Source organism: Trachurus japonicus, chromosome 1 (assembly GCF_045865225.1).
Source record: "Trachurus japonicus isolate A0001 chromosome 1, Traja_1.0".
Taxonomy (NCBI): Eukaryota; Metazoa; Chordata; class Actinopteri; order Carangiformes; family Carangidae; genus Trachurus; species Trachurus japonicus.
The window spans coordinates 2,201,104-2,222,043 of record NC_140907.1 but is presented as its reverse complement, the minus strand read 5'-3'; the positions used below and the strand labels follow the sequence as shown (position 1 = coordinate 2,222,043).

The window sequence follows — 20,940 nt, the reverse complement described above, 5'->3', positions numbered from 1 at the left end:
GAAGATACCGAGTCACGTGACCGAGAAATCCAAAGGTCTGTACTTAAAGGTCTCGTCTCGTCTCGTCTGGCCACAAGCACAGCTCACCGTCTCACCGTCTCACGGCGCGCAGTGACAGTCCACACCTGTGTGCAAAGGCTGCAGCAGCAGCAGCCAGCAGGCCGCAGCCGGACAGATGATGCAGCTCTTCATCATGAGTCTGCCTCCGCTCGGCCTGTTTGCCAGGGCAGCAAAACCACTGCCAGTTACTGGGGATGACGCGTCTAATTGCACGGTTCATGGAAATCCTTAAAGTTTCTGGCGTTTGCTATTAAAACTTATTCACTAACGCATGGTGCTCAGTTCTGTTCTGCCCATGTAAAAATAAAAATGTGATTTGTCTCACCATGGACACTGGTTATTATCAGCCTCACTTCTACTCATGATGGCCAGAAAGGCTGTACAAAATAAATTAAGTGAGATATTCTAATGAGTGACAAAGTCCTTATCAAATCAGGTAGGCTTGCACTATAATGTATCATATGGTCCAAATACAGCTTTTTCACCCAGGATGCTACAGGTGTATTTTTATTGTCTGACTTGTGTTACTACAGTGAGCTGCACTAGCAGGAGCTACACACTTTCATTTGCACCATGAAAGACAGACACAATGACAGTCAACTGCCCCGTTTTGTCATAGTGCACCATATTCACAATAATCTGTCAAATCAGCAGGTGGAGGCCTCTCTCTCTCTCTCTCTCCCTCTCTCTCTCTCTCTCTCTCTCTCTCTCTTTACACCAGATAAATCTGGTGTGCCCATCTTTTTGTTTCTTAAATCATCACACATTGTCCTTAAATGAATACAATAAAAGATATGAAATTGAAATAAAGGGGGAAAATGGACAAGAAAGTTAACGAAGTCAAACAATATTTATTATTATAACCTTTATTTAACCAGGTTTGTGCCATTGAGATCCAAGATCTCTTTTACAAGAGAACTGTAGCATCCTGGATGAAAAACCTTTATTTGAGCCATTTGATACTACAAGACTGATTTGAGGCTATAAAGACTTAATCATTGTTTAGAATATCCCACCTGACTCTGTAAAGCCTTCCTAAGCTTGATTAAAGTATTATAACAGAAAGACAGTATAGGCCTACTGTTAAAATATGGTCATATGGATGCATCTTATGAATAAAGTACATGGAAAAACGCCTGGAGGAAAACACGACTTTAACAGTGGTGTAGATATCTGCTTAGAGAATACATGCAGAGTTTTTTTTGCCAATCTTTACTATATTTTGTATTTGTCTAATTTTACACATTGTTTAGCATAAAATAGTACAGAATAAAGTAAAGGCTTCAATGAACGTTCCCCCTTCACTTACCAATGTGTTATTGCTGAGAAAGAAATGCAAATAAAGTTAGACGTTAGAAACTATGTGTCATATCAACCCCTTTTTTAAAGTTAATTAGCTGAAGTAACATTAAAGGGTAATTTTAATTTAGAAGGCCTAACAGCTGAAAGACAAAGCTGCTGGAGGAAGACTTACACTGAGAAATGTAAAACCAGGAACCTCATGGTACCTCAAAATTATACTTAAATACAGGCCCTAACTGACAAACTGTGTCACCTACGAGATTATTGTATAATATAATATAATATAAAAGCAAAGACTGAAACTGAAAAGGTTGGTATAACACAAACATTCTGACCACTCAACAATTCAAATTCAGCTCTTAATCTTTCTCTGTCCCATAAAATCAAAACTTTTCACCTGGAAACTTCCAAAGCGACAATGTGTAAGAAAAAAAAAGAAGAGGTCTTTGTGTTTATTTTGCAGACTGAGCAGGTCACAGTTTGTGGCACTATGAAAACCACACTGCACACCACTGTATTTTACCAGCACTCTGGATCACATGTTAGCTAATCAGTGTAATTAAAGTTGGGCAAATTCTTGTGTGTCAGTGGTTTTATTGTGTGGGTGTCTCCCATCACTGCTGTTTCACTGACTTATGTCGCTGACATTTCCTCTCTGTGGGCTCGGTGTCTCTAGACACACACTCCTCCCACCATCCTCCACCTGAAGGTGTGGAGCTTAGATCCAGTGAAAACAGCTCACGGTCGGTCTGCATTTACATCACCGTTGATAAACTGTTTCAAACAACTTCTGAATTAGTATACATTTCACTTTTTTCTGCAGCTCAAACTGATATGGCATGGAGCTCACAGCCAGCTGCTTGCCTGAATGGAAAAATAACATAATTAAAGCAGAAGTAAGCGGAATGTTTGTGTTAATATGAGTCTTGAATAGTTATATCTTCCGACAGCAATCAATAGAGTGTTTGGTCTGAAACACGGGTCTGTCAGTCATCTGCTCTGCTGTAAGCTGAGGAGAAAACTTTCCTTGTATCCTACAACCTTTATCCAATGAGGAGAGAGAACGGCATAAAGGGGCGGTCCTCTCTGTGTGTGCAGCCAAGGGATGCGCGTGCATGTGGTGACGTAGGAACGAGGGCGGGGACTGCTAACTCCATCGGCTGACAAGAAGTTAGCCAAAATGACCTAAAAAACTTGATAAAATAAAATTTGATGCAGACTGATCGGTTCATTGTAAAATATTTATTCATTGATGTAAATGTGGTGATTTCTGTATGTAGGCTAGAGGCCCCAGGCAGCGCTGCTCCGCTGTTCAATACACACAAAGCTTCACTTTTAATTCAAATAAACTAATGCTACTGCCACAATTGTTACATTTCATCAATGAGACCAGCATTTATCTCCTAAAAAGAATAATACTCGGCGGTAAACCTTTAAAACCCTGCGGGTAAGTTAATTAGCGATTGTCTTTTCTCCCGGGATGACGACGGAGGTTGGCCGGCTGACGAGCTCTCTGGACGGGTGGTGTCTTTGTGACGAGCCGTTGATCTGCTCCACAGTTGGAGCTTCACTACTCCGAAAAACATCGGAGCAAACGTCTAAACAGCCGTCATTTGGATAAACTGACCGCACATTGGGGATCTAGACAGCTACTTATCGCATGAAAAAATATTAACTTAACAAAGTGACGTAACAACAGCGCTACAGCGAGAAATAAAACAGCTGACGGGTGCCTTATCATACTTGTCATACCCCTCGGTTTGAAGTGCCTCTGAAAAATTTCAGTTTGAAGGGCCACTTCCCCCTTACCCTCGTCTGAACCAGAATCGGGACACCCCTACCACTTCACGTGAACGCGCAAAACGAAGAGCTAGGGCCAAAGGGGGAATTGGAATTCACCCACAGAGTCAAACCAATAAGTTAACCTGTGCAGAGCAGATCATCCTGACAGCTGTCATCTCTCTCTTTAATAACATAAACCTGACCAGCTGCATTGCAGCAAGTGACAACATTCTAAATTCTCCCCGTCCTCCAGACCATAAAAACGCCGTCACGTCAACAAGTGTATGCTCATTAGTATGCATGCACATATATAGGCCCCATTCTCGGGCTGGATCTGTCAAGCGTTGATGATGCAATCGGCTTTGGGGAGGCAGTCGAATAACAGGTCACACCTGAGCACACAGGAAACAAGGAGCACCAACCTCACCTTGACTAACGCCTGTATTTTGAAACTGAGCACCTGGAGCCTATTGGTGCTCACTTACACTCAGATTTTTTTTTTTTTTTTTGGGAGGTGATGAGTTATATTTGAAGCAGGCTGGTGGTGAGTGGTGATCCCTCATGGCTCACCAGGACTGCTGAAGGCAAAGGCACTGAATTCTTGAGACATTTGTTGGAAGACAACCTGTTACCTGAATAGCACTCGGTCGGCTACCTCCACACCCTCTCCTTCCTTTCATCTCGTAAAGTGTGCTGACAAGCATCGCACATCCTGTCTGCCCTTACACAAAAACAGCAGAAACACAGAGAGGAGTAAACACCCACCTGAGCCAAAGACAGACACACCCAGGAGAGACTGTGAACACATATACAGAACACACACACACACACACACTATACTCATGGGCACAGACAGTGAATCTAAACAGGCAAGTGAAAAACAAATCTTACATCAAATCAAAACAGTACATAACATCAACAACAAATAGTTGCACTGAATAATGACATGATGAAAAATGATTTAGGTGACAGATTCAGTTGTAGACTATAAAGCCTTATCTCATCACTTTACAGTAACACACTGTACTAAGGCTCAAGCTTTGTTTTGTTGTTGTTTTCATTTGAATAATTATTTACAATCACTGTGGTAGGCTAATTAATTAATTAATTAATTCATTGGTTTATATAATAAAAATAAAGAAACTGCAAGTGAGCCAGAGTTAGCCAGTAAGGCTAATTTTCATCCGTTGTCTCTGGCCAGATGTTACAGGCAACCTAAGGATGAAAAAAAGGTAACAATTAAGCAATGCATTAAAATACAGCTGAATTTACCTAGTAAAGTAGCTAACTATTTGTTGGGGAAAATATTATGGGGCAATATTTCTTTTTTTTTTTTTAAATGTAATGCACATTGTTGCATAAGTATTAACAAATAAAAAATCTAGTAATCTTGAAAAGCCAAAAACAAGACCGGCTTAAAAGAGTTTGAAATTGTCCACCAAAAAAAAGAAAGAGGTAAAAACAACCGTTTAGTCAGACTGAAACATTCCATTACTTTTTTAAGCCACAATTCATTTAACGTTACCATATTCATTATAGGATCATGTAGAATTTTCTCATATGATTTTAGACACATAAAGTGGTTCATGTGTCGCACAAACCCAGTAAGTGAATGTAAGTAGCTCAACTAACGTGATCAATACACATTACTTGGATGACAATGTTAGTTACATCATTCCACCATTTGTTTGACATGCAGCTTCAAACAAGCAACTGTAAGAAGTATAACACTCCACCACTGAAGCACACACCTGCACTGTAACTACTGGGTTCCCTGAGGGTGTCCATCTGATTATTATATAATTCACACTCAGCAGCAAAAAAATGGTGCCATTAGCAAATAATATTTGCATGCTGCCTGTCAGGATCTGGCTTTGGCGAGACACTACAGGCAAAAACAGTTTTTTCATGCACTGATCAATTTTGAGATTTTGGGCTATTTTTCTTCCTTAACATGTATTCTTTCAGAAAAATCAAAAGAACTGGTAGAAAATCCACATTAAAGTGGTTATTTTACTTCATTTTGTCTCTTTTGTTGGTAGATTTCTGCTAAATTCGCCAAAATTAACATGCTACTGTGACATATATGCTGTGCTTGTTATCTGACGTCATGTCAGGTATTATTGTAAAGCTCTTTCTCATGATGTAGGCTACAAACATTGTCATCTCCTCCGTATCCGCAACCAATCGTAAAAGTATGATTTACATTAACAATCTATGGAATTTTACAGTACAAGTCTTTAGAGGCCGTTTTCTCAAAAGGAGTTTTTACTCAGACTCTGGACCTGCAATCTCCTATTCAGCAGCACTTAGAGACACCAAACCTTCCAGTTTTATGCCTGTCTATATTCTAAAGGTTTGATTGTTGATATATCATTTATCATATATCAAATTGGATTTTTTTAGGGCTGGTGACAGTATTTTCTCATTTACAAAGTGATAAAAAGAGATATCCAAAATCCCCTCTGTAAAAACTTCTGACTTGAATATGTCAACAAAATAAAACAAGAATTTTGAAAGTGGCTATATCCATTTTTCATATTTTGGTTCTGGAAATGTATGCAAATGAATGCATTTTTCATCAGATATTGCCTCATTTACATATTTAAACATAAAATTTGACAAAACTTAACAACAAAAAATATTTGTCTTCATGTAAGTGATAAACTTGGGAAGTTTCATGGTGATATCTGTAATTTATTTTACCCTGTTCACCTGTAGTGTCTCCCCTTAAATCACACAAGTTCAAAGATTTTATCACCTGATCAACACTGTATCTGCTATTCAGCATTCTATACTGCACACACACACACACACACACACACACACACACAGAGATACATACACACATACACACACCGTGTTAAGCTGAGAACCTCTCCTTAAGCCACGCAGGCGTTGTGGCCCAGTTAGTAAGCCCTGCCATGTGAAGCGGAGGGCCGGCCGGAGGAAGATGAGGGGTGTTAAGGGACGGAAACAGCTGGTGAGAAGCCCAGAGGATATTAATCTGAGAGGGGAGACAGGATGGCAGGAGAGGCCATCTAATAAAGCATGGTATTACTGCTGCTAAGGTGTGTGTGTGTGTGTGTGTGTGTGTGTGTGTGTGTGTGTGTGTGTGTGTGTGTGTGTGTGTGTGTGTGTGTGTGTGTGTGTGTGCATACGTGTCCATGTGTGTGTGTCTGTCTGTCTGTCTTCCTGGAGGATTACTGGTGAGCTCGAAAATAAACGTTGGGTGTCTGTGTCCATCAGGTAACAACAAACTTTATGCGGTAAATTTTTTTTTAAAGGTTCTCACAAGTTAAAACAAACCTGAGGACATTTCTGAGTTTGTGTTCTGAGTTCATTGGCTGTTGGGAAATTTATGATCATCTCCACTTCACTTGATGAATCCAGTTACACACACACACACACACACACACACACACACATACTCAAACAAAACGGGAGGGGGGGGGGTCTGAAAATTAGATAAACTAAAGCAATCCAAATTTTCTCTGAGCAATTAAAGTTCCGGTTAAAAGGCAGAGGTGGGAGATGGGAGGGGAAGCTGAGCAGCATCAGTCACTCAGACAGTAATGACGGCGCCACTGCTGTTTAACAATCAAAGATGGGAGGCGGGGGCTTGCAAGGAAGTCTCTCCTCGAAAAATACAGGTGTTTGGTACAATCAAAGCACTGCTTGCAGAAATGACTGGGTTTGAAGTTGAAAGGGGAGACTGGAGGAGAGGAGGGGAGGAGGGGGGGGCTGTTATGGTGAGTGAGTGCCTGTATGAGAAAAAAAAAAGTGACTCAGAAGACAACTGTGGGCTGGTCTCTCCTTCGGGATTTTGAATAATTAACAAGGATAAGGAAGCTGACTACTGGGTGCTTACTGTTTACTTTGTTAGGATTTTTTTTCTGCTGCTGGAGGGGAAGTGAGGCTTAGCTGTGTGGAGGCTGGCAGGAGGGTTTGTCTGGGACACCAGGTATGGTTCCCGTGGGACAACCGGCAAAGTCAAACCAGCCACAGACCGGTGAATCAGAAATCAGAACCAACTTTATATGATGCAAACCTTGTATACAAAACACACTGTCCTTTAAGTTGTACACACAGAAATAAAAGTCATTCACAAAGTTGTGAGCTCCACAGTTCAGACTGGTGTAAACTATTTTAACCTCCAGGTAAACCAAAACAAAAACTCCAAAAACTTGTTCCTGAGTAATCACTGTAATTAAAAATACAATAGATGCTGACAAGTGTATGTGGTATGTTCTGGATTTGTAGAGCATGGGTATATGCAGGCGTTACAGGAATATATCAAGTCAGAACCGTTTCCAGCCATTAAGAAACAGCTTCCTTGCCAAGAGTTAAACTGGTTGCTACCACTCTCGTGTCTATCTGTTATGTACAAAGCTACCTCCAGGATACACTTAGAATGGGGAAATCCATCTGATGATGATTTTTTTTTTTTTAATTGTCTGACGATGTTTATTCAGCCCAGTCATTTAATGATTCTATTCACATCGAACGCCCTGTCACTGTCCTGTAATGCTAGGCAAGGCAAGGCAAGGCATCTTTATTTATATAGCGCATTTCATACCAAGGCAACTCAATGTGCTTTACATAAAGACAAAACATTAAAAAAAGAAGCATAAGACAGAATAAAAACAAACAAAACATTGAAAACAGAGTTAAAAGCAAGAGCAAATAAAAGTAAAATAAAAAGTTTTAAGTTCTCAGCTATAAGCACATGAAAAGAGAAATGTTTTTAACCTGGATTTAAAAGTGCTTACAGTTGGGGCTGATTTCAGTTCTGCTGGTAGTTTGTTCCAGTTGTGAGCAGCATAACAGCTAAATGCTGCTTCACCATGTCTGGTCTGAACTCTGAGCTCCACTATCTGACCTGAGTCTCAATTGCACAAAACATACAAAATTCATAATGTACAAATGACAAAATGCAGAATGCAAATTCATTTTGTACAAATGCTGTTTTTGTGTTTGTGAATCTGGGGTTGATAGACACTATTGTCCTGCAATGCAGCTCACAATTTAAATTAGGGAAAGGTTCTTTCAACAGGAAAAACTCTATGTCAGCATCTCACAAATCCCCAAAGTAAATAGTGAAATTCTCAGCAAAATGTGTCTGCTGGCATTTATCTTTTTTCATATTTGAATTTGGATGTTGGCCAGACTGTATGCTGGCAAAATGTCAGTTTGATTGACGTCTTAAAGCACACACCCTGCGTCATTTCATCTTAATGAAGCAACTATAGAGCATGTATATCTTTATAAGCAGTACACGGTTGAGATCAATGCATTGTGCTTAAAGGTCAAAGGTGCTGAGGTGATCTCATACAGTCATAGTTACATCACCACAGTGATATTCAGAGGGTTTGGTTGGACTGATGACAAGAGTAAATGTCAGGACTATGCAAGTGTGTTTTTAAAAAAAGGTTTTCATGTACACACAGCATAAACTCTTATATATATATATAAAAAAAATGTTAGCAGAGACAGAATTAAAAAAGAAATGTCGAACACGCTACCTAAACACATTCAAACCATTAGGAGAATTTGTAAGCCCCTACTTGAAATCGCACTGTAATTAAATGTTATTAAGCAGTCTCTTTCTGATTGTGCTGCATTGTATTCATGAGGAAATATGCTTGACTATTTCAAGACGTTGGTAAACACCATTTAGACATGGTGTGTGGTCTTCACTTCAGCAGCGTGATCTCCTCTAAGTGCGCAAGTATGTTACACCGAAAGATGTGAGACACTAGATATTATTACTAATTATTCTAATTTCAACTATACTTTTGCGGACAACACCTTTAGCTAAAACTTTTATGTTTTTCTGCAGATCCTGTGTGTGAAATCCCTAAAAAAAAAATATTTGAATATAATACGTTTAATGGTCTAACATGTCATAGCTGGTGAAGTAACATGCTTCCTGAAATGACATGCGTATAAATCTATCAAGACCAGGACTTCTGTCAACACTTGTTTATCACTAGTGGTTGTAAAACATGATAATGTAATGGTTGTCATTCACTCTCAGTATTTCTAAAGTGCTGTTTCAGGGCAAGAAGGAGCAGAGAGGGTATACTGTAGGAAGTGACTTCCCGCCGGCCTGTCTGTGGCCTGTTTGTCAGTTGATTTGAAGCTGCTCTACCAACATGCTGCAACAGGAAAGGAATTAACTCAGCACACGGGCAAAATAAAAAAAAAAAAGCCTCAAAGGAAGATAAACTATTAAATGCATGATATGCACTCACAAGCTGGGAATCATCCAATATGAGTCTTTTACAGCAGATCAATCAATCAGTCCTTTTAAACATGTGATTTACACACAGGCTGCTCCTCTAAAGGCTCCACGTCGTTTGATAAACTGCTGCACACCGAGGTTGTTTTCTACCAAGTAAGATATTCACATTTGTATATTGTGCACGCGTTTTAACCACCTCTCAGGAGTGTCCGCAATCAAAGGATTTTCAGGTCTCAGCCATGTGATTCACAGGCTGCAGTCACCAAACCCATTAGGTTCCTGCATCACTGCTCTACAGAATAAAAAAAGTATCTGAATTTGGTCTCTTTAATTCTATAAAAAGTGTGACTTAAGGTATCATGATGTGTTCCTAATCTCTAATAGATGTGTTCCACATTTAGATATTAGAGCAGCACTGCTAAGCAGACAGTTTTTTAGACTAAGAAGAACAAGAAAAAACGGAAAAGTGTTGATTTTTAGACTATTTTCCTTCGTGGGTGAAGTGCAGTAAATCTGTGAGAAGACAGCAAGTGGCCGTTAATATTTTTTTACTTTAAACTATTAGTTACTGTTATGCACATAAGCTGTGATAAGTAATGTTTGCTGAATCCACTTGTATTTGTCCAAACACTGTCCTCAAGCTCAGTCATGATCCCAGCAAAAAAAATCATAGGCCTGCACACATTATTTTAGTTTTTGTTCCGTTCATTTCGACAGGAGCGCACATCAGCCTGCCATCAGGTCAGGAAAATGACAGTAGTGAAAGTTAAAAATAAGAAAATAAAAAAATATAGCTAAGTGATCAGCTGCACATCTCAGTTAAGGAACCTCATACAACACACCTGGGATGATACTATGAACTTAAAATCCAAATATTATGAGCATATATATACAGTGTCTTATTATAATAGCTGAAACTAGTGTTGTAGTAGGCCTACTCAAGACCGGTCTACATTTTCAAGGTCTCTTGTTTAGGAATCGACTACATTTTTACTCGGTCTTGGTCGAGCTGGACTCGTTTCTCGTCACTTTTTGGTTTATGTAATGTATTCAATAACTTTAAGGTAATTATAATTGTAGTATCCATAACCATCTGAACAACTTGGTGTCATCAGAGTCAACAGCTTCTTCTGTTCAATCTAAACTTTTTTTTTTTACATCAATTATATTTTTAGATTTATACAAAATTATCTTTTCTTTTTAGCTGAGGAATAATGTAATGCAATATAATACCAAGCCAAATGATTATTATGAGCACTGGTAAGGGTCTTGAAAATGGTCTTGCATTGGTTTGGTCTTGACACGGTCTCGACCCCCTCAAAGTCTTTGTCTTGTCTTGGTTTTGGTCTTGGTCTCAGGTTAAAGCAGAAGTAAGCGATCCGGTGGTTTTGGCTAACTTCCTGTCAGCCGATGGAGTTAGCAGTCCCCGCCCTCGTCCCTACGTCACCACATTCACGCGCATCCCTTGGCTGCACACACAGAGAGGACCGCCCCTTTATGCCGTTCTCTCTCCTCATTGGATAAAGGTTGTAGGATACAAGGAAAGTTTTCTCCTCGGCTTACAGCAGAGCAGAGTGACTGACAGACCAAACACTCTATATAAGTGATTGCTGTCGGAAGATAGAACTATTTAAGACTTATATTGACACAAAAATTCCGCTTACTTCTGCTTTAAGTGGTCTTGACTACAACACTAGCTGAAACTGAAAGGCCAATACTGCTATCTATCTATCTATCTATCTATCTATCTATCTATCTATCTATCTATCTATCTATCTATCTATCTAGATAGATAGATAGATAGATAGATAGATGTAATGTAATTCAATAACTTTAAGGTAATTATAATTGTAATATTCATAACCATCTGAACAACTTGGTGTCATCAGAGTCAACAGTGGGAGGAGACTTCAACAGCTTCTTCTGTTCAATCTAAACTTTTTTTTTTCAATTATATTTTTAGATTTTATACAAAATTTTCTTTTTTTTTTCTTTTTTTGCTGAGGAATAATGTAATGCAATGTAATACCAAGCCAAATGATTATTATGAGCACTAGTAAGGGTCTTGAAAATAGATAGATAGATAGATAGATAGATAGATAGATAGATAGATAGATAGATAGATAGATAGATAGATAGATAGATAGATAGATAGATAGATAGATAGATAGATAGATAGATAGATAGATAGATAGATAGGCTCATCTCCAAAGGGGGAAGACTCCGGAGCAGCGGGGGGCGGAGCCTGGACGGAGTGAAGGCGCAAAGCCTATCACAGAGAGCGTCACTGCTCAGGACGCTGCTTACCTGTGCGCCTCACTCACCTGGACCGTCTGCGATGGACGAGATCAGATGAACTACGATGAGGATATTATTTTTGCTGTGGGCATTTTTCTAAGAAAGGAAAAAAAAGCAGCGGTGCCGAGCTCCAACTCTCCATGTCTCTGTCCCGCACTGCAGAAACTAAGTAACAGCAGCAACAGCAGCAGCAGCGGCTCCGAGACAGAACAGGTAAGTCAGGATTTTCATTTGCCATCACTGCCGCCAACTGTCAGTGTTAGCTGCGGTATCATAGATCAAACACTCAACATGATCAGAAACTCTGTCATCTATAAACTACACACGCGCCATGTGGCTTTAAACAGCAGTAAACAGAACATTTTCCTACGACATAGGGGCTATTCAAACTTGGAGTCTTAACTTGAAGTCATATTTTAAAAATCACAAAAGAATAAAAACACTGTAGCTAATAGGCGTCTTTTAAAAAAAAAAAAAAAAAGTTAATATTCAACGGCCCCACCTGGATATAAAGTTCAGGTTTATTAACAACTATATAGCTAAATATCAGTCTGGATTATGTTGAACTGAGAGTTTGCTGTTGATCTGCGTGTGTGGGAAGTCAGTCTCAGTGGGATGTGAACTTTCATTTACAGTTTCTCTTTTCTTAACATCTTACTTTACTGTAAATAATATCTCATTTAAGTCATAATAAATTGTGTGTGTGGTGGTGGTGGTGGTTAACCTGATGAAAATGATTCATTCTGTTAGTTTAGTCAGTTTCCAGTGTGGGAATTAGGTTAGGAATACTGAAAGTATTTCACGCTCCCTATAAGAACAAACCTCGGAGACTTCCAGAGGAGTACAGATGAAAGATTTTCCAGTCCCAAGTATAAGATAAGAGATAATTGTACAAGTAGCCTATAGCACAGTGACAGATTGCTGATTTATGACAATAAAAAATGCACTTTATACAATTTGATAATTTCAATTAAATGAATGTGTCTTGATTGATATGATTTCATTGGAAATGTCAGCATGATCAGCACTGAATAAACTCAGCTGTTGTTAGGATACACAGGATGACCAGCAGTAGAAGAAATAGAATAAACCTACAGTAGGTCAATCAATACCCACATAAAAAAAAAAAATTAAGGGAACTATTTGAACCAATAAATATATAGAAATAATGTACTCAGTTGGTTAAGGTTTGGTTTAATTATTGACTTTGTTTAATTTTCATATAGCTATAATTCATAATTTATGTATGATTTCATTCACACGTCTGCCAGTGTGTGCGCGCACTGTAAAGATTAAGTGTATTTCAACATTTTAAAAAAGGAGACACATTTTGTACATCTGACTCTGGTTGATATTAAATCCCTCTGACCATTAAAATGACAATAACACATTAAATTGAATTCAGATGTGTTAGTGTAACCGGTCACTGTGATTATTTTGTGCATTTTTTATTTTAAAAAAGTCTGCATTAACAAACTGAAACTTTAAATACAACGGCAGATTATGGGAACAGTGTAAACGACACATGAGATGGATACATGTCTGCACTCTGTCCACACACAGACGACAGGGAAGGATAAAAATGTTCATAAAAGCTGCTGCCACGGGAACTGTAGTATAAATTATAGAGAAGTATGCAGCGGAGGAGGCATTCCACACAATTGTGTCTGAATCAGCATCTCACAGACATTCCTAAATCACTGAGGATGTAAAGCTGTCACCCATAACCTCCCTATCTCTGCACTTGATCTCAGTCAAAGAGCAGAGTTAAAGAGCAGAGAAATCGTTTAGAGTCAGAAGCCCTCTAGGTCTCTATCTTGAAGCTAAACCATCCCTCAGGTGATTAAATCCCGTTGTAGCACATTATAAATGCAAAGTCACGCTCAGTCTTCTTTATTATAACGGTTAAAATGAAGGTCAGAAAGTTTCGATTTTAACAGAAGAGTCTTTGAAGCTCGCCGCTGACATCTGACCTGACCCCCACTGAACTGATGAGTTCCACTCCACCCACTCTGTACTTGGAGCAGGGTCAAACAAACTACTTGTAAATGCCATTTATCCCAAACTGGCTTGTTTACAGTGTCCACAGACAGTCAGCATGTCTGTTGTCATTGTCTGGGATGAAATGAGACAAGATGGGAGACTTGTGGTGGACACACTGAAGATTTACTGTAACTGGACCCGTAAACAGGGCCGTTGCTAGGAATTATGAGCCCCCTGAAAGAATACTAAAGTGGGCCCCTGACTTTTCCACTTTTTTTCGTAGACTTCGTATGTATTATAATTTTTTATTTAGCCTACTTTGTTTTGATGCTAATGCAGCATTACTATGTGTATTAGTCAGGGTCTTATGCAGAATAATTCAGTCATACAAAGATTAGAGTTAGACTATACTGGGGTTTTTTGTGGGCCCCACTGGGCGCTGGGCCCCTAGAATTATCATCACCTTTCTCCCCTATACCACGGCCCTGCCTGTAAATCAGACTGGAAAATGGACTTTGAAATGTATTTCATAAGAGAGCTTCTGTTGGAAAAGAATAGTAGGTTTCAAAATGTAGAAATATTGGATTATTGAACTTAACCCCCCCCAGGAAAACAAAACTCATATGCTACATATTGTTTTGCTTTAAAAAAAAATCCCCCACAAAGGTCTTCCTTCCTCATCGCTGCCTCTCTGCGCATCTTCATGATTGCAGACTTGTAAAGCGGGGGCTTTGCCGGGTCTTGGTCGGGCAGGTTTTATGACCACAACTCTGTCATTGCTCTGTACCATCCTGCTCCTCCCAGGTTGGGGGGGGGGGCCTCTGTGCCAGCTGTTTCCCTTCGGAGCTCCAAACGCTCCGAGCGCTTTAGCAAATAGAAGAGGATGCTGCTGTCTTAGTTTGTTTACGGTTGTGTCAGTACAAGCGGAGTTGGGGGGGGGGGCACTCTGCTGTGTGCCTGAGTCACATTCCCAAAAGATTACAGAGCAGAAGTTCTGGCTCCAGGCCGACATGAAATAAATCAGCTTGACCTTTAACACCAGACCTTTCATTAGAGAATTTCAAACTAATTGCTTTACGATTTCATTGTGACTGGGAAGCTTTGAGGAGCAACATGTGAACCCTGTTGATTCGGCCGTGTTAACAAACTGCCAAGCGAAGCCACATGCAAAACTCTGCCTGCTTCTGATGGATCTACTTATCAGACAGGCTGTAAACCCCCGCACTTGACCTGTCGCTGCTTTGTGCAGTTTGCTATGTCAAGTAACACATCGAGTGATCTCAAGACTTAAGATTCCGGTCTCCGAAGCTTCAGACTAGTTTACTGTTTCCTGCTGTAAAGATAATTGCAGATGTTCAGGAGATGGAGGTGTAGTGGAAGTCAACAGGATTGTTTGGTGCTAGGACATGTTTCGGAGTCAGGCGCTCGTCTCGTGGGCCGGTGAACTTCTACAGACTTGTTGAGCTTTAACAAGCCTCGTGTGTACCTATAGAACCCACCCCCCCCTGGTGGGATGGCCCACTGATGGTGGTGAGGTGTGCGCACACCAACTGAACACACCTGGAGTGTGCTGGAGACAAGATGATGTTTCGGAGCGTGTGCCCGTAATTATAAACAGGGATTGTAATTGTTCACGTGTTATTGTTGGACATCCGTTCTCATGCTCCTGAATGCCGTCAGTCTGCAACTGTTGATGCTTTTCTGCCGCCAGTGTGGAAGAGGCGGGGCGTTTTACGGGGCTCCTTTTGCAACTTGCCTGGAGGGCTGTTGTTGTAAATCATGTGTGATTCATAAAAACTGGTTCTCCTGTCTGCCAGGTTTCATCTCCGCAAACCTCAGAGACGAACAAATAGACTTTGGCCTGCAGCCATACCTCCCTGGAACTTCTTCCTTCACCAAACTACTCTCCTGTCAACACTCCCCCTCTGGTTGGGCCCTCCCCCCGCCTCGCCAAGCATTTATCTCCCCCCCCCCCACTGCTCCTCTTGCCTCCGCACGGAGCCGATGATGTTGTTTTCTTTGCTCTTGTCTTTGACTGTCCTCCATGGGAAGTACCTGGCAGCGGATGCATGTGGCAGGCTTCTGCCTGGACACGTCTAGTCTCCCCCTCTCCTCTGCCTCCACGGCCACGCAGCGTGAGAACTGCAGTATCCATGGCGATGTAGGGGGTGTGCTTGGGGTTGGTTATTTAAATGTTGTAGACAGGAGGATTTAGGCCGGGAGTAGAGCGGTTTCACAGTCTTTCAGTCTGAGAAAAATGACGTCAAGACTTCAGAGCTGTTAGGTGTGTTTCAGTGTCACTGCAGACTAGCTGAGAGAGAGAGATAAGAGAGATCTGAAGTGGTAACTATGTTTTCTATTCCTTCTTTCTGCAGGTTTTTCAACGTGTCACCATCCCAGCATGTGCTAGTCTCCTCGGCCTTACCCAGAAGACAGTGAACAACACTTTGTCAGTCCAGAATCCTGCACCTGCACCAGCTGCTCACATGGCCCACCCTTACGAGCCCTGGTTACGGACAGCACCACCTAGTGGCAGCTCAGAAGACATGAACATCCCCCCCTGGTGGGACCTCCACAGAGACGTCCAGCCAGGGAGCTGGATAGACCTGCAGACAGGTCAGAGTGTGGGCTTGCCCTCGGTGAATCCAGGGGGCTCCATGGGGTTGCAGCCCTCCTTAGGGCCCTACGGGTCTGACCCACAACTCTGCTCCCTGCCTCCGGCTCAGCACGCTCCCGCTACACATTCATCACACCTCTTCCCTCAGGACGGCTTCAAGATGGAGCCCCTGGCCCCCGAGATGCTGCAGCAAGAACCGTTCTCCCTGGAGGAACCGCAGGAGACGTCGGTCTCGGTCCGGCCCAAGCCCCAGCGCCGCTCCTCTTCCAGAGGCGCGGGCCAGGCCGTGTGCCGCTGCCCCAACTGCGTCCACGCTGAACAGCTGGGGCAGAGCACCGACGACAGCAGGAGGAAGCACATGCACAACTGCCACATCCCCGGCTGCGGCAAAGCCTACGCCAAAACCTCCCACTTGAAGGCGCACCTCCGCTGGCACAGCGGGGACCGGCCGTTCGTCTGCAACTGGCTCTTCTGTGGGAAGAGGTTCACGCGCTCCGACGAACTGCAACGCCACCTGCAGACGCACACCGGGGCCAAGAAGTTCAGCTGCGCGCTGTGCCCAAGAGTTTTCATGCGCAACGACCACCTGGCCAAGCACATGCGCACGCACGAGTCCCCGCCGGGCCACGCGGAGGAGAGGGTGAACGGAGACGGCAGGATGGATAAAGGCTTTGATGCGACCACACCCACTCAGTCATCTTCAAATGTGTCCGACACCACAGAGCCGCAGCTGAAGCTGAAATGTGAGACGGACCCCTCTGTCTCCAGCGTGACGGGGCAGTCCGGCTAATTTCATCATCATTCACTGGAGGTTTATCATCTGCTCTGCTCTCTCTGTCTGTCAGAAGGCTGATGCAGTTTTATTACAGGACAGAGAAAAGAAGACAACTCTGGACAAAGTTTTCACTGATGAAAGCTGGATGGAAGTAGCCTACACGTCTGTGGTCCTGTGAATTAATCAGCTGGGATAACCCAGTGACAACATACTGTACATGTCATAACACAGAAAAAAACATGAATTTAACTAGCGCGGATAAAACTTTATTCTGTGTTTACTAACGGTGAAAGGTGGCTAAGGGGACAACTGAGCTGAAGCTGCTGCTTGTTGCCAGACGACCATTGCTGCTAATGCTCAAGTTCAACTGAAGGTGGCTTGTTAACTTGTTTACAATGACATCAATCAACCGTGTTAGTGAAAGAGTTGGGGGCATCCTCAGAGGCGTGCTTTCTTTGAACAGAGAGAGAGCAAACGGTGGTGACGTTTCCTTTCCTCACCACAAGTGATGAGACACTGGAATATGATGCAACGTTTTATAATTTTCTTTAAAGGTCAGCAGCCGTTTGGATGCTTGGCAATACACACCACTAAATTGGGTGTGGGTGTGATGGTATCTAAGTAATTAAAATGGTACATTATTCATCAAAGTGTTCCACAATAATCCATGATAATAAAATATAATATAATATTATATAATACAATATAATATAATATGATATAATTAATATAATATAATAATATACAAAATGGGAATTCCATGCACAACAAAAGTTAGTATTTAGGAGGAAGACAATGTGAAAATGTGGTGAGGTTATCTGATACAGTAACACAGCAATGCAAACATGATGATGCGAAACTGGGAAAATATAAAATGGTCACACAGCAGCCAAAGACTGTGCCTGCGCTCCAACCAGGTAGGAATTAGAGGTCGGCCATGGAGAGAAAATGCTGTGTAAACAGATGAATCTTTGCTCTGTTGTGGCATGCTTATAACAGCAGCCATATGTGACGTAAACACCGCTCCACAGATCCACCCTGTCAGGACCGGCTGCTGCCGTTGACTGAAACCTGCGGCACAAAGCAGCACTTCATTACATCATCGGTCAAAGAAGGCAGTTTAATCCTGTGGCCTATAGGCAATGACAGAATTTAAAGCTGCACTCGTCCATATATTTAAAACAGTGAATCAAACGACTGTGTAGATAACTGACAACGGACCCCTCACTTGCACTTTTAGCATACTTGAGCTCATTGTTCAGTGATCTAGCCCACAACCTTACTGTTATTGAGGACCCAGTGAAGACCAAACCAAGCAAAAAGGATAGTTAATATTACGTTCACTAGGAGGCCATAAGCACAGTTCCATATGATCGCTACTGTTGCTCTGTTTCTGCTGGATGTGTATAGGCAAATGTTTGCCACAATGTTCACTGCATTTGGTCATGCTGGTGTTTTTTTTTTTTATTATTGTTTTTTGTGTCGCAAATGAACAAATGATAATCTGAATTGTCCTTAAATCCATGCATCCAAGGATCAGGCTCCTGTGGAAGCAAATAATTCTCCTGCCAATACTCTCCAGATGTTCCTCATCGAGTGGCTTCATACGGTTCATCCAACTCCTTCTCCATCCAAATCCAGCTTGATAACTGTTTGCATGTTGGATCGAGCCATCGTCCTATATGACCATCAGTGTGTGAAAGCCTTATCTCTCAGCACACGTTATTAATTAACTCTGTGTTGTGTCAGACACTGTCATTTTCTAATGCTCAACACTGAATCATTTAGCAAAATGTGCTGTATGATGACAACCGTTGAATTAACATGCACCGTAGGAGCTGAACAACACACATCACAGAAGCATCAGAAATGACTTAGGTTAAATTGTTTTGGAAAGCCAACATTCATAATAAATAATGTACGATCAGTAGTTCTGTAGAGAGCAGTATGAGCTGACAGTTTAACCCACCATTAGGATGTATGTAAACCATCACAGATATTAGGCTGTTAGGAAGCTTGCATTATTGGATTCACATGACTGCTGTATTTATGTATAGAAGATAAGAAATAAAAAAGTAGTTTTTGAAAGGTCAGCCAATTATTACATATTGACTATTATATTATTTTTTATTTTATTCTATCCTTTGTTGATGTTATTATAGATAGATTCATTATATTTTCTTTTATTATGGTCAGTAGAAATAAATTGACAACTTTTTTTCTTTAAAGTGATTGTTGTAGTATATGTTTTAGTTGTGGAGACTGTAAGAAAAATGTAATAAAAAGTTCAAAAACTTTTAATAAGTTAAATATCATGGTGTAATAACTTGTATTTGATCTATTATTGCCCTGTTTTAAATAAAAATATATAATGTGTCCATGTTTAACATTTATAGTGAAACATAATAGAAAGACAGTGGCCTAATTATTTTGTGAAATTAATTTGCACTCCCCAAAGGCATCATCATACAAATTATTATTACTCATACACCACTTGTTTCCAGTCAGTGAATCTGGACAGCCTATCACATAAGAGGTATCTATGAGGCTACAGTCACAAGATATTAGATATATATATTTCTGTTAAACAATTTTCACCTGGCTTTTCTCTGAAGTTTTCTCTTACTCTTCTTGCCTTTAGAACACTTTAAAATGAGACAGAGGATAAACCAGTGTGTGGCTAAAATGTTAATAGCCTATCATTAAAATGGTTGTATGGTTTTAGAATGTTGCCTTTAGGAGCCACTGGAAAAAGCTCGACTTTTCTATTTTTTAAAGTATATTTTTTGGGGCTTTTTTTGCCTTTAATGTACAGAGACAGAAACAGGAAATGGGAGGTGGGGGGTGACACGCAGGATAGGGCCGCTCGATGCGGGATTCGAGCCAGGGCCGCCTGCAGTGAGGACTATGGCCTCAACACATGGGGCGGGGGCTCTACCAACTGAGCTAAACACCCCCCCTTGACTTTTCTTTTTGTAGTTTAAAGCAGAAGTAAGCGATCCGGTTGTTTTGGCTAACTTCCTGTCAGCCGATGGAGTTAGCAGTCCCCGCCCTCGTCCCTACGTCACCACATTCACACGCATCCCTTGGCTGCACACACAGAGAGGACTGCCCCTTTATGCCGTTCTCTCTCCTCATTGGATAAAGGTTGTAGGATACAAGGAAAGTTTTCTCCTCGGCTTACAGCAGAGCAGAGTGACTGACAGACCCGTGTTTCAGACCAAACACTCAATAATTGATTGCTGTCGGAAGATATAACTATTTAAGACTTATATTACGTAACACAAACATTCCGCTTACTACTTCTGCTTTAATAAAATCTGACAACACTTTGCAAAAACATCTGACACGCACACGCACACACACACACACACACACACACACACGTTTGTACAGCAGTTGTTGTGAGGACACTCAACCCTAACCCTAACCCTGACATAATGCTTTCCCTAGCCTCTTACCCTAACCTTAACCATCCAAAACCATCATAATTATAACCTAGTCTAAACTAAAGTCTTAACCATCAAACAGCCCCCTAAGTAAGTGAGGACCGGCCAAAATGTCCTCACTTTCCCAAAATGTCCTCACTCTAGTGGTTTAACACTCAAACTGGTCTCGTATAGCTGTACAAGTATACACACCCACACACACCCACCCACCCACCCACATACAGACACACAGTGCAAATACTAAAGAAAGAAAGTGTGGTAAGAAAGAAAGAAAGAAAGAAAGAAAGAGATATTGCAGTAAATAGCTATACAGAATCTACACTAATAAAGGTTAAAGGTGTATTCTTTTTTTCTTCTACTTCTACAGCTGCTGTTTCACAGAAATGTCGTCTGTGATGAGGTTTTCCAGTCAGTGATAAGATTTCCA

General features: G+C 41.2%; 1 protein-coding gene across 1 annotated transcript; it reads left to right on the top strand.

Moving 5' to 3' along the window:
• Window positions 1-11,885: 11,885 nt before the first annotated feature.
• On the top strand, window positions 11,886-17,121 carry sp6 (Sp6 transcription factor). The gene is made up of 2 exons (XM_085775397.1): window positions 11,886-11,902; window positions 16,048-17,121. The coding sequence occupies exon 2, from the start codon at window positions 16,159-16,161 to the stop codon at window positions 17,077-17,079; it is 921 nt and encodes a 306-aa protein (XP_085631523.1). The 5' UTR covers window positions 11,886-11,902; window positions 16,048-16,158; the 3' UTR covers window positions 17,080-17,121.
• Window positions 17,122-20,940: the final 3,819 nt, after the last annotated feature.